This window comes from Pimephales promelas, chromosome 4, assembly GCF_988280905.1.
Source record: "Pimephales promelas chromosome 4, fPimPro1.hap1.1, whole genome shotgun sequence".
NCBI lineage: Eukaryota > Metazoa > Chordata > Actinopteri > Cypriniformes > Leuciscidae > Pimephales > Pimephales promelas.
Genome location: NC_142772.1, coordinates 13699938 through 13716064, shown reverse-complemented (window position 1 = coordinate 13716064; position 16127 = coordinate 13699938). Strand labels below are relative to the sequence as shown.

Below are 16127 nucleotides of genomic sequence, written 5' to 3'. Positions count from 1 at the left end.
GAGACAGAGCGACTGCAAAAACGGAAGTTCAAAGATAATATTCTAAAGATGGTGATGCCCTTGTTTCTCTGGTGCATAAGGTCTACATTGGTATCACAGGACTAAATGTTATCTCTATCTCTTTTTCAGGTGCGTGTAAATGTTGTTCAGAATAACCTGGCTTTGCTGATATACTTGATGAGGATGGTGAAGGCTTTAATGGACAATCCCACACTATATTTGGAGAAATATGTGAGTTATTCACACACTACATACTAACAATAACATACACATATTTACTTCCCTTATTAAAAGTTAATTTTTTAAAGGGGTCATTTAGTTTTTTTAACAAATCCCTGCCTTTAGAATTAAAGGGGTGATGAACTGAGAAATCAAATTTTCCTTGAGCTTTTGACATCTAAGAGGTCATCATATTATAAGTATATCCTGTAAGTTTCGGAACTGAAAATGTCCTTGTTAGTCCAATAAAAGCTTTTATTGACACCAGGCTCAGCAAACGACTCGTTTTTTAAAGTGGGGAACTATGACGTCAAAGAGGATAAAACACCACCCGTGTGAGTAGTGAGAAGAAGATCAGCGCGTAGTTGAACACCAACACTAAATGCGGTTTAGCCCTGCCCACCGATTCGCGCATTACACGTATAGCTAAATAACATAGATGCCTACCTCGTGATGACAAACCGGATCGAGTTACTGAGTAGTACAAAATATTGTGCAGTGCCTGGTTGTGGAAGAAGACAGTCGCTGCATATGCTTCCTCTGGATTCCAATAGGAAATTAGCATGCACTATTTTTAATGATATTCCAGCTGATAAGGGTAAAACATTGTCCATCTGTTCGTTTCATTTCACTGAGGATTGTTTTGTAAACAAGACTGGATTTGCAGACCGATTAAGATTAAGAACGGTGCTGTGCCGACTATATTGGATCTGACAGGAATGGTTCAACACACGGACTCTGGGTCAAACATGTGGGCAAATCATTCCGATTGCCATTTTACAACATTGGAACTTTTCAAAAATATTTCCCCCTTGTGCACCGATGAGGTGAATTGAAACTCATTATAATATGCAAAACTGTTATCCACTCACAGCAGTGAGCGTTTACTTCCAAGTCTTCAGTGCGAGACGCCCATAAAAACAGAGCGTTTTTTAGCTAGGCTCAAAACTAGGGTAGAAAATGGCCTATTACTTAATTATTTTGATGTTTTTGATAGCAAAAAACAAGCAAACGTCATAAGTTGACCTCAGACAACAATATAATACAATTTAAAAAGCCAGTTCATGACCCCTTAAAGACCCTTGATTTGTTTTGCTGCTATACCTTTAAGGCTTCCATGTAAACATGTTTTATGATTGGTTGACTTCTTTGGATTTAAAATAATGTTATTTTTGGACTAGTTTTTAAACTTACTGTATGCTTTCATAGTTTCACCTGTTTTATCTAAAAAATTCAAGGCAAATTATTTTTGGCTATTTTTCTTAAAGTCGGCATGAAATCAAATTTGACAAATCTTTTTTTATGTAATTGTAGTGTTTATTATAAATGATTTATCTGTGCACTTCATTATTTTTTTCATGTTCATGTACCCTTATAATCTTTAATGAAATACATTACCCTTCCCTCCCCCCTTCGAAACGACCTCTCTTCTCTTTCGGTCACGTGCCATGGCGAAATGTGACTGCTTTAATAGAAAGTTTTGTTTTCTGCTGTCTTTCAGCTCCATGAATTGATCCCAGCAGTGGTGACGTGTATTGTCAGTAAGCAGTTATGTTTGAGGCCTGATGTGGACAATCACTGGGCTTTGCGAGACTTTGCTGCTCGGTTGATGGCTCAGAGCTGCAAGACGTTCAGCACAACCACCAACAACATCCAGTCTCGTATCACCAAGACCTTTACTAAGGTAGTAGAACCTGTGTGTGTGTATGCTCACATTGTGGCTGGTGTGTTTACAAACTATTATTAGTTTTAACCAGGGCTGGGTATTGACACAAATTTCACAATTTCGATTCACAAGCTTGCAATTCGATTTGATTTCGATTCGATGCAATATTGATTATTTTGGATATCAGGTACAATACATGGCAAATTTTCTCAAAGAAAACAAATCTCTTAACTAATGCTGTAAACTATGGGAGTCAGTTGTAGCCTACTATGCTTCATTAGCCTACTATAATGTTGGTAATTATATACTGATTCGTATACAAACACTTAAATTACTTTTATTTATTTTTATAATAATAAAGTTACATGAAATATAAACATTTAAATGGTGGCTATCATAAAAACTTGCCAGATTTATTCAAACATGCATTAAATATTGAAGAACATTAAAAATTATAATCAATATGTATTATGGTGCATATATTTAGCAAAATGCTCCACTATAGTTAATTTTTCTAGCTGACTAACGAGTTTATGGTCACTGGATATGGTTTTTCTGAGGTAAATGTGACGTTACTAGACATTGTTTACAAGTTGTTTTACTGACGTCTTTCCACGGTTGAAACACTGATGGCGATTCCATGTGACATGATACGGACTTCCGATAAAAGTCAGAGACTTCGTTTTATATCAATAGTAACAAAGCAAAAAGATTACTGCTCTTTATTGGATAGGATGAGCGCTACAATTTTCCATTCATTCTTGGGATTTAAGAATCGATATCGGTTCGTAAAAATGAGAATCGATTAAAATCTAGAAATTGATTTTTTTTTTTAAACAGCTCTAGTTTTAACCAATTGAAACAAATACACCTGACAAGCAAAAACACAGAAATTAGTCTAAGAAGCTTAAAGTGTCCATCATTTTTATATGACTTTCTCTAATTGTCAGGCATTGTTAGATGATAGGACTCAGTGGACGACTCGTTATGGCTGCATTGCTGGACTTGCTGAACTTGGGCATGACGTGAGTTTTCTTCATTCACTATCTACTATAACAATATTTAATGCTTTGGAAGCACATTTATACTTAAAGGTGCTATATGTAACTTTTCCTCTAAAATGTATCCTTTTTTTATTGCCTGTGTGTGAAGCGGTTGTAATCACACATTACAATGATCCAGTTGTTGGGTTTTGCTATTACATCTGAAGGCCAGTATTCCTATTTCTATGTGAAGTCTCCGGGTCGGATTTTCTGCGAAATCCCTCGGATGTGACGTGCATCCGAGTCTCCTCCTTTTTATATACAAAAATATGGCTAAACACAGAAGTAAAGCAGCGCCGCCATTACTGCGTGCCTTGCTGCTAAGTAGCGTTGGTCCCGTAGGCGGCTGTAGCAGATGTTAGCATACCTGCCAACATGTACGCATTTTGCGTAGTGGGCACGCATTTTGACCTCAAAGTACGCTGATACGATTTGTCACTCTAAACTACGCAAAAACCTGGTGACGCCTATTTGCACGCGCAGTCCTCAAATAAAGCAACAACAAGAGAAGAGTTCGACCATTCATAGCGCTGGGTTCATTCCCCAAATTGCAAGCGGAGATGATTGACAGATGTGTAAGTCCTATAATTAAAAAGAGACTGAAAATCAACACCAATAAAGAATCCCGCTCGATCCCGCTTCCACTCGCACGCGCCCCGGGTCTGACTGATTTAAGCGAGGACAGTAGGCTACGGTACTTACAGTAGTCACGGTACTTCTGAAGGTAAACGGGCTGGGTTGGATGTGGAAAGTTGAAATTGAATTTGAGTTCATTTAAAATTGATTGGTTATCACACGGGACGGGATCACAAGGATTATTTAAAAAATACTCCGTAATTCATTCATCGTAACTCCGATAAGAGGAAGACATTCAGCCATGCAAATTACAAAATGCTCAAATGTTAAACATTAACGTTAAATCTAAATAAAATTGAAATCGCTATGTCTTAGTGATTATGAAAGTGCTGTGGTTTGTTGATGACTGATAACGTAAAGCACGAATCTGCAGAAACAGGCGTTTATTTTTTTTTATTCTCAGTGTGTTCGAAACATAGCCTGCATGTGTTACGTTATTATGTTAATAACCAAAGTACAGAATTATGTTACGTATTTATTTTGTATGAAAACTAGAGTTAGTTGGCGTACTTTTGGATTGAAAATGACTGTTGTATGATCTCATGTATCAGTGCTGCGCGAGCTCTCTCACAAACAGACTCGCGCACACACAAGAAAAGATATTTATTAATTGACAGGCAAAGTTCTTGCTTGTGTTTTCTTTGTCAAAATGTCAAAGCTTTTTGTCTTGTCTATTCGTGTTTTTACAAATCGTTAAGCAACTTTCCCTGTAGGATTTAATATCATATTTGGATATTGGAATAATTAATTAAATAGCCAATTTAAAATAAATAACATGTACACAACTGTTGTTGTTGTTTTTTGTTGTTGTTGTTGTTGTTTTTTTTTACTGGTATCTAGGTTGTTTTTTAAATTATTTTAGACTAATTGACCAGCGCAGATTATATGCAATACAATATTAATCAATCATGAATAAAGAATTGGAGTTGAGCAGGATTGAAACGTTGTACTTTCACTGTTGCATTGCAGTGCAAGTTAAATTTAGTATTTGTGTCAAATAAAAAAACCTTTAGTATTTTTATAGAATTATGCAGATAGACATGTGTCTGTGTGTGAAAATATATGACACCTCCATTCAGGCTCCCATCAACCCACTTTGTCTGACCCCCTTTCGCTTTCAGAAGTGCCTTAATTCTATGTGGCATTGATTCAACAAGGTGCTGAAAGCATTCTTTAGAAATGTTGGCTCATATTGATAGGATATGATATGATATATACTTTATTGTCCCCGAAGGGAAATTTGTTTTGGACACTGTCCATTCCGTAGCTTTAAAAGACAGCAAAAAATACAATTCACAACAAAAAAAAAACACACAACAGATATTACACACTCTTCATATGGCCTGAAATACACAGCTTACATATTGCATACTCCATAGCACACAACAGAAAACACACAACAGATATTGCACACTCTCCATATGACCTGAATTACACAGCTTACATATTGCATACTCCATAGCACACATAAAAAAAAATTACAATTAACATATTGCGCTCTCCCTTAGGCTCATAAAATACGCACACTCTCTATATTGCACACTCTCTATATGGCCTAAAAAATACACAGCTTACATATTGCATACTCCATAGCACACATACAAATTACAATTAACATATTGCACTCTCCCTTAGGCTCATAAAATACGCACACTCTCTATATTGCACACTCTCTATATGGCCTAAAAAAACACAGCTTATATAATGCATACTCCATAGCACACATACAAATTACAATTAACATATTGCACTCTCCCTTGCACACCGTGTCCTAACTACACACGCCGCGATAAAATTCCAGCGACAGCAAGTGTGTCTGTCCACACTAGACGCGACGCGACTGTGAGATGCCACACATTCAGAACAGCGTGTGAGCCAATGGTGTGAGCAGAGTCTCTCTGTGAAAGCGCACTATTGGCCCGCACTCGCATTGGAAATGGGTAAGGACATAATCAAATCAAGAAATAACATTATTAAAAATCAAAACATTAACAAAATATTCTCATTGACTAATTTTGTTATGAAGTACAGTTGTATGTTTGCATAGAATTCATTTTGAACGCTATATTACATGCTTTCAAAATTTGAGGTAAATTATCCGTTATCGCTTGTGGCACAGTGACCTATTTTTAACTAAAAATAAATAATGTATACTCATAACCAGTGTAATTTCTTCATTCTGTCAGCCGCGACGTCGCAGAAATAGGAACCGTTTCTAAATTAGAAACTTCGCATGTCGCTGTCGCGTCTGGTTAGGACAAAAACTCTGATTAACATGGAAAAGATACCTGTTATCGCGTGTTGCGGCGTCGCGTGTAGTTAGGACACGGTGTTAGGCTCATAAAAAATACAGAGTTGGCATACTACGCACCTTATAGTACTGTATTGCACAATCTATCTGGCCTGCAGAATACACAATTAACATATTGCACATATTGTAGAATACACAATTAATATATTGCACCTTCTCCATGGCCTGCAAATCATCCAAATGACCTATAACACACAACTCAACAACCAACATATTGCACACACCCTCAAAACACTACAGTACATGTTCGAGTTAATAAGCTTAATGGACATAGGTACAAAAGAGTTTTTATAACGGTTTAACCTACATTTAGGAACTCTGAATCTTCTGCCAAAGTGTAAGAGCTGAAATTCTGGGTGGAGGATGTGGGTCGGGTCAGAAACTATTTTTTGTGCCTGTCTGATGACCGACTGCTCATAGATTTTCTGGGTGGGCAGATAGTTTTTGACCACCATAATCTTCATAGCTATTTTTATTTGGCTAGCGATCTGTGATTTTGATTGTACTGTCAGGTTCCCATACCAGCTTGTAATACCGTACTTAAAAATGCTCTCTAGTATTGCATGATAAAACAACAACATACATTTTTGTTCTACTCCATACAATCTAAGTCTCCGTAAAAAATGCATCCTCTGCTGGAGTCTTGAGCAGACAGTGTTTATATGGTCCTTCCAGGTCTGTGCATTATCAATATGTACACCCAGGTACTTGTAAGAGCTAACCTGAGTAATGGGTACACTGTTAATTACTACAGGCCTAATTTCACCTATAGCTTTTGGGTCAAACACCATCTCCTCAGTCTTAGTTACGTTTAGCATAAGATAGTTGTCATCGCACCACCGAACAAATTCCTCGATTTCTGTATAATACGCGGCTGGAGTTTTATCTTTATGCATGAGGCCCAGGATTGCTGTGTCATCAGAGAATTTAATAATATAATTGTCAGTATGGTGTCGGAGGCAATCGTTCGTATATAGTGTAAAAAGGGCCGGTGAACTGACACAGCCTTGCGGGACACCAGTGCTGATCGGCCTTGGCTCCTTAAGAGCATTATTCACTATTAAAGGGTTAGTTCACCCAAAAATGAAAATTACGTCATTAATTACTCACCCCCATGCTGTACCAACCCCGTAAGACCTTCGTTCGTCTTCGGAACACAAATGAAGATATTTTTGATTAAATTTGAGAGCTGTATAACTACCACATTGGCTCCTAAGGGACTGCCTCTTGACGGCCCAGAAAGTCAATGAAGAAAATGTTTAAATATCCCAAGTGACTACCGTGGCTCAACTATATGTTTATCAAGCGACGCGAATACTTTTTGTGCGAAAAAACAAACAAAAATAACGAGTTTATTCGACTATTTCTTTTCTTCCTTGTAGGCCAGAAATGAGACTTCCTTAGATTTCCACGACGCATGCGCGAGAATTGCGATCTCCTTACACTACTTCAGAGCTACTTCAGTTCAGTTCTCGCGCATGCGTCGTGGAAATCTAAGGAAGTCTCGTTTCTGGCCTACAAGGAAGAAAAGGAATAGTCGAATAAACTCGTTATTTTTGTTTGTTTTTTCGCACAAAAAGTATTCTCGTCGCTTGATAAACATATAGTTGAGCCACGGTAGTCACTTGGGATATTTAAACATTTTCTTCATTGACTTTCTGGGCCGTCAAGAGGCAGTCCCTTAGGAGCCAATGTGGTAGTTATACAGCTCTCAAATTTAATCAAAAATATCTTCATTTGTGTTACGAAGACGAACGAAGGTCTTACGGGGTTGGTACAGCATGGGGGTGAGTAATTAATGACTTAATTTTCATTTTTGGGTGAACTAACCCTTTAACCTATTTGTTAGAAATGAAAAGTACCACTTAAGAATAAAATTAATTAACATTCATGTGTTTCAGTTTCTGAATGAGCATGTGAGGTTGTATAGTGTTAAAAGCCGAGCTAAAATCAACAAATAAAATATGTGCATAGGCTCTGGGATCTTCAAGATGTTTTCTGACCAGATGTGAAATGCTACTAATAGCGTCGTCAGTGCCACGTCCCTGCCTGTAAGCAAACTGAAATGGATCTAAAAACACACCAACATCTTGTTTAAGAAATTACACCATTATCTTTTCAAAACATTTCATAACAATGGAGGTTGGTGCCACCAGCCTAAAATCATTATTTACCTTTGGGCATGTTTTTTTAGGGCATGGTTTACCGGTGTAATTACTGATTTCTTCCACAAGGTGGGTATGACATGTGAGTCTACTGATTTTTCAAAGATTGGAGACCATGCAGGTGTCAGTTCATCTGCACATGTCTTTAACAAAAATGCGGATATTCCATCTGGTCCCGTTGCCTTCTTAGTACATACGTTTTTAAAATGCAATCTTACCACTTTGGGTTCTACCACCAGCCTTACATCCTGCTCTGTGGCAGTAATTGTCTCTAAAATATTCTTCCCTTTAAAAGAAAAATCCTGGGTTTCAAATCTCAGATAAAAGTCATTCAGTTCATTAGCTCTTTGCAGGTCATCCGGAGTGCTGATGCGTTTTTGAGCCGGTGTCATATTCGTGATTGCCAACATAAATTTAACATTAGCTTAGTATTAGCTTGAGTTAGGATGCAGATTTACTGTCAACTCACTGTCAAATATGCATTTTGAGATAAAACATGTAATTTTAATATTGCAGCCTGCACTGCAAACTGTGCTGAAGAAATATATTTTTTTTTCTATTGAGATATTTATTTTAAGGAAAAATGTTTGAATGTTCTACCTCATATTTGTGAAATGTTCACCTGTTTGGCAAGTGTTTGTCATGATATGTTCTGACAATAAAGAGTAGTTTAAAACCACAATTTACGCTCTGGTTAATACAACTTTCACTTCGGAGCAAAAATCTGCCTTTAAACTTGAAAGAAATAAAGATTTGACATATATCGTGACATAATCGAACAGTCACTGCAGTGAAGATTAACATTTTATTTTTACTTGTTGCTTTCTGAAATCTTACAAACGTGTCAATGTTGCTCAGTGACAAGCAGGGCCTGAAGTTAATTTTTTCGGCCACCGGCCACTGTGGCAGGTGGATTTAAAAATTCACCTGCCACAGAGACTTTTTACCAGCCTTTTTTTTTTTTTTGCCTCATAAACGTAAAAAAAAAACCCCGGGAATTTCACAATATTGTTCTTTAACTTGTAAGAATACACATTTAAGTGCTGTCAAGTAATAATAACTCTAATAACATACATTAAAAAAAAATCTTTTTATTCATTGATTTTGACAGACACACAACATATATAGTATAGGCTATAATATAGTATATACTCAACAGATAGACCCACCGCAGCTCGTAAACAAATCACACGCGGCTGTGTTGATGGCGGATTTATTCACGTAGACAGGTCTTACTCTTAACAGCTTTTAGTTACAGCATTCAAGAACGGTTAAATATGAACTAAATTAATACTGTTATTACTGATAAAATTACCGGGTACCGGACATTTTCTCACCGGTACCCAACTCCCAACATGCACAGTTGCACACGCACACACATCTGTGCAACTGTCATTGTACTTTAACCTACAACAGCGACGCGTTACATTATCTCATCCCATCTCACCAACAGTTTAATACTCGCACACGTAGTCAGAAAAAGAGCCTCATCTTCTTTCTGATCGCATGAACGTTACGAAACAACAGTCGCTGTCATAAATCAGCCGCTCACGAACCTTGCCATTGCCGCCAATTGTCCACTTTGTATTAAAATGTCTTCTTTTTCTCATCCTCGTCTTTTTGTTGGTCATTTGTTTCAGCTGGCCTCTTTACCCCAGTAATGTGCCGCCACATTTTAGCTAAAGTCAAACGCAATGGCGGACTTAGTTGAAAAGTAAAAATCCTAATGAATCACTCAAATCTCATTGGCTACCTGCCAATGTGGCAGGTAGATTGACAGTGTTACCCGCCAATAGCAAAATTCACCCGCATTTGGCAGGTGGTCGGGTGTTAATTTCAGGCCCTGGTGACAAGTAACTGATCCGTTTGATGAATAAAAAAACATGGGTGAAAGAGAAAATAAAAGGAAAAACGTGCTTGATAAGTTAGTAAAATTGCAATTAACAGTGCAAGAGATCTGAATTCAGCACTCACATGCTGACGGGCAGCCCTCCGTGGGCACATACTTGAAGCGTGTGCTCCGAAAGCCTTCTGTCAGCACTCGAGCACCCAATACAGTTCTCATGCGCTTTACTGTTCAAATACACACACTGTGTCAAAATTCCCGACTTGACGATTATTTACGTGAACACAGTCGGCCATGTCTTAAGTGAACGTAAAAAATAGGGAGAAAATTGGATGCATGTCAATCATTATATTGGATCCGTGCAGTGACAGTGGTCTTAAAGTGACAGCAGCCTTATACACAGGTCTGCTGCTCTGTCATTGTAATCAAACAACAAAAGACAAAGAGAGAATCATTCACTGCCTTTGATCCAATAGCTTTTGTAGCATATTAAGTTCATACAGTGAAAGTTTGAATATGAAGTTTTTTATAAGTCAGTTAAGTCACCTTTATTTACATAGTGCTTTTTACAATACAGATTGTTTCGAAGCAGCTTTACAGAGATAACAGGAAAATAATGTTGGAATAATTTTGTTAATTATAAAATCAAATGTCCCCAACTAAGCAAGCCAAAAGTCAATGGCGAAAAAGGCGACAGTGGCAAGAAACCAAAACTCCATCAGGTGACAGAATGGAGAAAAAAATCTTGGGAGAAGCCAGGCTCAGTCGGGGGCCAGTTATCCTCTGGATAACTATTTCTTAAATAGGCTAAATGCATAAAAGCGAATTAAGACAAAAATATTTTACTCTAAAACAAAAATATTTTACTCTTGTTTTTTACTATTTGTGTCTCCAAATAATAATGTATTATTATTATTAATATCATCATATTTTATTATATAGTTTCAGTGCAGTATTAATGTTAAAAAAATAGCAAAAACAATGTGAATGTTCATTTATAACTCTATACACACTATACATTGTGTTATAGTACCCTGGAACTTAGAAACAGAAAGAAGTACTGCTGAGAGGAAAAAAATAAGCTGCGTTTCTAATACTGAAGGAGTGATGTATCATGCATTTAATATCTTTCTCTCTGACGGCCACGATCTGTCTCTCTCTCTATATTTTTTTTTCCATCTATCGGAAAGTCACAGAAAGGCAATAGTGAGTTTTTTTTCTTTCACCAGTGGAGCAAATGGTAATGTCAAAAAATTATTTTTACTGTGGTTTCTGTATAGACCTTTACTCTGCTATAATTCATTTAAAGCCAGGGTGATTTTTTGTGTTGCATACAAGTCAAAGGGATGTGCAGGTCTTAAAATGTTTTGGTAAGGTCTTAAAAAGTATTAAATTGAAGTGCTGATACCTGCATATCCCTGATCATTCACTGAGAGTAAACTTAAGTGTTTTACTTTTCATGTAGGTGATGAAGACATTGATCATCCCTCGCCTGTCTGTAGAGGGTGCTCGTATTAAAGCTGTGATGGATGGGCCAGTGGTATCTAACATTGATAAGATTGGAGCCGATCATGTCCAGAGTCTGTTACTTGTAAGTACCTTACAACAACACGGTCAGTCATTATGATGAGCTTTGGTTCTAGTTCTGGTGCTACCAAGTTTGTTCATATTATTGTTGTTTTTTATGCAAATAAAGGTACTTTTTAACCCCTTACATCCTGTAGGTATTTTTAATGATTTCATATTTTTATTGTTCATGCTTGAAATTGTGACTATTAGAAAGTAGGGGTGTAACGGTACACAAAAATCACGAGTCGGAACGTACCTCGGTTTTAAAGTCACGGTTCGGTATGTTTTCGATACAGCAGAAAGAAAGAAATGCCAGAGAAATTTCCTATTTGTTAAAAGAAAAAATATTTTTACATTTTGAATAAGTTTTTCTACATCTTGAAACTTTCAGGTTTATAAATGGGAGTCATCTTTGAAGGATGAACAAATAATGTTTTGGTCATCACATTAAAAATAACATTTAAATATATATTTATTTATATACTATTTGAGTTTTGAAGTGCTGGAAAAATATGTGTGAAGAAGTACTTGAAAGCATTTCACTATTCCAGCCAAACTGGTTACAGTTAGTGTTACTACATTAAATCCATGGTTAATGTTGCTGGTCTGTGGACGTAAAGTATTACTAGTTCATTCACGGCACAATGTTTCTCCTGGTTTCCACGTCAGTGCTGTTTGATCTAATAGAGACCTACTTTTAATAATGGAGAAATGTGAATGCTTCTCACTAGATCTCGCAGTGATGTTATTACTACTTTTCTGGATCTCTTAGCGCTGTGTACAGTGTCGCTTAACCGAGATCAGCTCGTGCTGCACAGATGTTGCTGGTCCGGACTGATAAACGATCCGTGAAGCACATATTGAGCACATATACACATATCCGTGAAGCACATATACGCTTGCCATTTGATGTTGCGCAACGTTGTGGTGGCCGTGCCAGCGCAAATTTTGTCGGCAGGAAAAATGGTCCAAGGAATCGTACCGAATCCTTGGATCGTACCGGTTTGTATGCGTACCGAACCGGAAGCCTCGAACCGAAACGATTCAATACGAATACATGTACCGTTACACCCCTATTAGAAAGTATGTACAGTATGTATGTAAGGTCATAAATGACAAACACATTTTTGCCATTCACAATAATGTCAATTGTAACTGAGAAATAAACTTTAAACTAAACCAATCAAAAGTTATGGCATTTTGGAGCCATGGTCGTCTTTTTATCAGAAGTTGAGTGTAAACTCAACAAACCAGAACAATACTTATAATTATGTAGAATAAATAACAAGTTATAAAATCTTGTTGGATGACAGATGATATTCCAGTGCTGTCTGTCTACCTCAATATTGTGTGCTCATATTCTATGGTGCATGGTAAATATTAGACCTGTCAATCTAAGCAATCAATCCAATCCAAGCGTTGTTGATTGGTCTCTACACATCATCCCCTACCCACTAAATCCTAGACCAAGTTTACATTGATTGGACTTGATGTGCTGGGACACATTCATACTTATTTTTATTGACGTTGTGTCATATTGAATTGGATTTTCTTCTTTTTGTTCTTATCTGGTTAAAAAAAGTACTACTTTCTCTCGTTCTGTTTAGAAACATTGTGCAAGTGTGGTTGCTAAAACTAGGCCACTACCAGATTTGGTGGATCAATACAAGGCAGATTTTGGCTATCTGGGCACCATGCTCTGTTCACATGTGATCAAGGCCCGTGCACAGGCTTCCTTCCAGGCCCAAACTGTTAACAGAACCACACTTACTATCACACAGGTGAGTAAATCTGAAATAAAACTTTTGTTGAGCTGGTTTAAATCATAACCAGTAGTTCTCTTATAAAAATACCTTGTTAAACTTATTCAAATCAAACCTGAATGCTCACTTTGTCCCTCTGCAGCCACGGCCAACTCTGTCAATGTCTCAGAGTGGATTGTCAACGTCAGGTTCACGCACACCCAGCATCATTAAAGTACCCAGTTCGCTCACCCTCATGTCCGCTCGCCCTGGAACGCCCACTCAGCCATCACCTCCAGCAACCAAGTATATTGTTATGGCAACAAGTGCAGGGGCTGCATCCACACAGCAGGTACGAGTTTAAAAGGAATTTGTGTCATGGTAGTTTAGCAAGAACAAAAAAAGTGTGCATATGCAAAACCCAAATTGGGCTCTTGTGCAGGACAAGAAGATAACAATAAACTAACAAAGAATAAATAATGTCCGCACACTGAAATGCGGCCCCCAGAAAATTATTTACCAAATAGTGCAACGTTTCGAATATGTCAGGTCTTCATCAGACACAGTACTCTTGTGGAGTGGGATCCAACTCTTTATAAGAACAATCAAGTCACCTTTTTATATATATATAGTGCTTTTTACAATACAGATTATTTCAAAGCAGCTTTACAGTGATAACAGAAAAAAATCTTCAATAAAGTTTGTTTCGGCTTTACAGCAGATCTAGAAGAAAACAGTGTCATAGAAGAAAATACCCAACAGATAATTTTTACAGCATGTTTAAATTCTCACTTTTTTGGGGCTGAGAAAAACGTGCTGTTTTAGTGTGTATCCCCTTAAAGGGCACCTATTATGGAAAATTCACTTTTACATGGTGTTTGAACATAAATGTGTGTTGGCAGTGTATGAGCAAAACCACCCTAGAATGATAAAAATCCACCGAGTGTTTTTTTTTTTACAATCTCAATAAATCATATGCACTGTCTCAGAACGAGCTGTTCTAAGATTCAGCGAGTGCTTGAAGTGCGCCAGAAACAGAGCGTGAGCGATCAGTTTACTGTTGGTAATTTGTTGTTTAGTGTCGCCCCTCGCCGCATCCAATGTAGACAGCATTGCTTTCGTTTGAGGGCGCTTACACTCAAGCACTCCCTTAGAAACGGGCCTGGCAGCCATCTAGACATGGTGAAAGTTTCCTCATTGTGACGGATGGCCGAATTTTCATGACACATTTAAATTAACATTATAGTCTGCTGCAATAGATACAGTGCCAAAAAGAAGAAGATACAAGGGGATAAAGATGGAGGTAAAGTGATGTAATTAATGAACCGTTTATCTAATTGACCCTTCGCTAAGCCACGCCCAAAAACCGTCACTGGCCAATCATGTCTTAGCAACCGTAACTATGCGCGGGAGGTCTGTCAAGCTTTCGAACGAGGGAAACATGCTAAAGCATTGTGCGTATGGATTGTGCAAATCTGATACCGGTATACTAAAAGTTTGGACGGGGGAGAGGAATTGTTTTCCTTCCAGAAAATCTAAAAGCCAAGGGGAGAAATGATTGGCGTGATCTAGCGTCTATGTGCGAGACCCATTCACAACTACTGGTAAATGTCGACATGCTTAACAAAAACACCTATTGCTTGGTAGGGGTTTCACAACTACTGATTTTTGCTAGTCGACTAGTTTTGCATAACAGTCGACGACTAGTCGACTAGTCGTTAAATAATTTATTCTAGGGGTGTGCGACAACACGAATAGTAAATGTCTCCACGATCTGCTTTTGAAGAAATGTGGTGGTAGTAGTAGTATCGTGTTACAGTGCATTCTATCAGTTCTGGCGTCTCTCAACTGTACAACGCGACGTAACCTACACATCACACGTTAAGGAATAGGTACGGGACACTGCAATTCACAAAAGTTCATTGTTTGCATAAGCCTTGCCGGTTAAACATTTAATTCACGCGCTGTTCTAACGTGCGCTTTCCTGAGCGCGCGGCATATCCCCGACGCTCACAGGCATTAGAAGCCTGTCAAACAGCGCCTGAATACTGGACTAAGTTATCTTTCAAGTCTTATTATGCTAATACTGTTAAATACACACAATTTTTACATAAACAGAATTGGTTATGTCTAAAGTGCAGCCTCCCCATATAGAAAGTGAAAGCAAACATTTGAGAGAAAATCTGGTGCTAATATGCGTCTATATTAAACACGTCGCGTGCTGGTCTAAAAGCGAGAGTAGTACTCGTATTTTCCGCACTATAAAGCGCACTTAAAAGCCTTTAATTTTCTCAATCCGGCCTTTTCTCAAACTTTATAATCCGGAGCACATTATATATGGATCAATTGCTCGCGCTCGTGTCCATCTTATGCCCGCTTTGTCACACGGCCAGTTCAACCTCGTATAAAATATCTCCCGCTCACGAGCGCTCTCTCTAACACACACACGAACAGACACTGCTGTCAGCAGGCTGCGAATGTAAGTTACGTGCCCGCCCCGCGCGCTCACGCTTAAATAAACGCCTCACCTCCGACGCCGCGCACTCGCTGCATTCCCTTTAGCACATCTAGTGGATGCATAATGCAAACCCAGTCAAACGTTTGAAAAATGTTCTAAAATAGGTAATTGAAGGTGCGCCTTATAGTGCTTATAGTATACTGCCGCTTGTATTTAAAGGGATAGTTAACAAAAAAAATATATCTATATATATGTCATCATTTTGTTTCCGACTAGTCGACTAAGGCCAACAGCGCCAACTAGTGGTTGTGACAGTCGACTAGTCGACTAGTTGATGAAACCCCTATTGCTTGGAAATATTGATGGTTCTTTGGTCATAATGTAGTCCTACTAACGTTACCCCTTAACTTAACCCAATCCGATCGCGGCTCTCCCGGTATTAGTGTTATTCCACAAGATTTATTTTTTATTT

General features: G+C 38.0%; 1 protein-coding gene across 1 annotated transcript in view; it reads left to right on the top strand.

Annotated features, from left to right (window-relative positions):
* The window catches only part of taf6 (TAF6 RNA polymerase II, TATA box binding protein (TBP)-associated factor), a 61286-nt gene that overhangs the window by 33467 nt on the left and 11692 nt on the right, over positions 1-16127 (top strand). Inside the window, exons 9-14 of the mRNA XM_039662322.2 lie at positions 130-231; positions 1721-1903; positions 2836-2910; positions 11352-11477; positions 13063-13236; positions 13361-13549. Coding sequence (XP_039518256.2) covers positions 130-231; positions 1721-1903; positions 2836-2910; positions 11352-11477; positions 13063-13236; positions 13361-13549 — 849 coding nt within the window. The remainder of the gene's footprint in view (positions 1-129; positions 232-1720; positions 1904-2835; positions 2911-11351; positions 11478-13062; positions 13237-13360; positions 13550-16127) is intronic.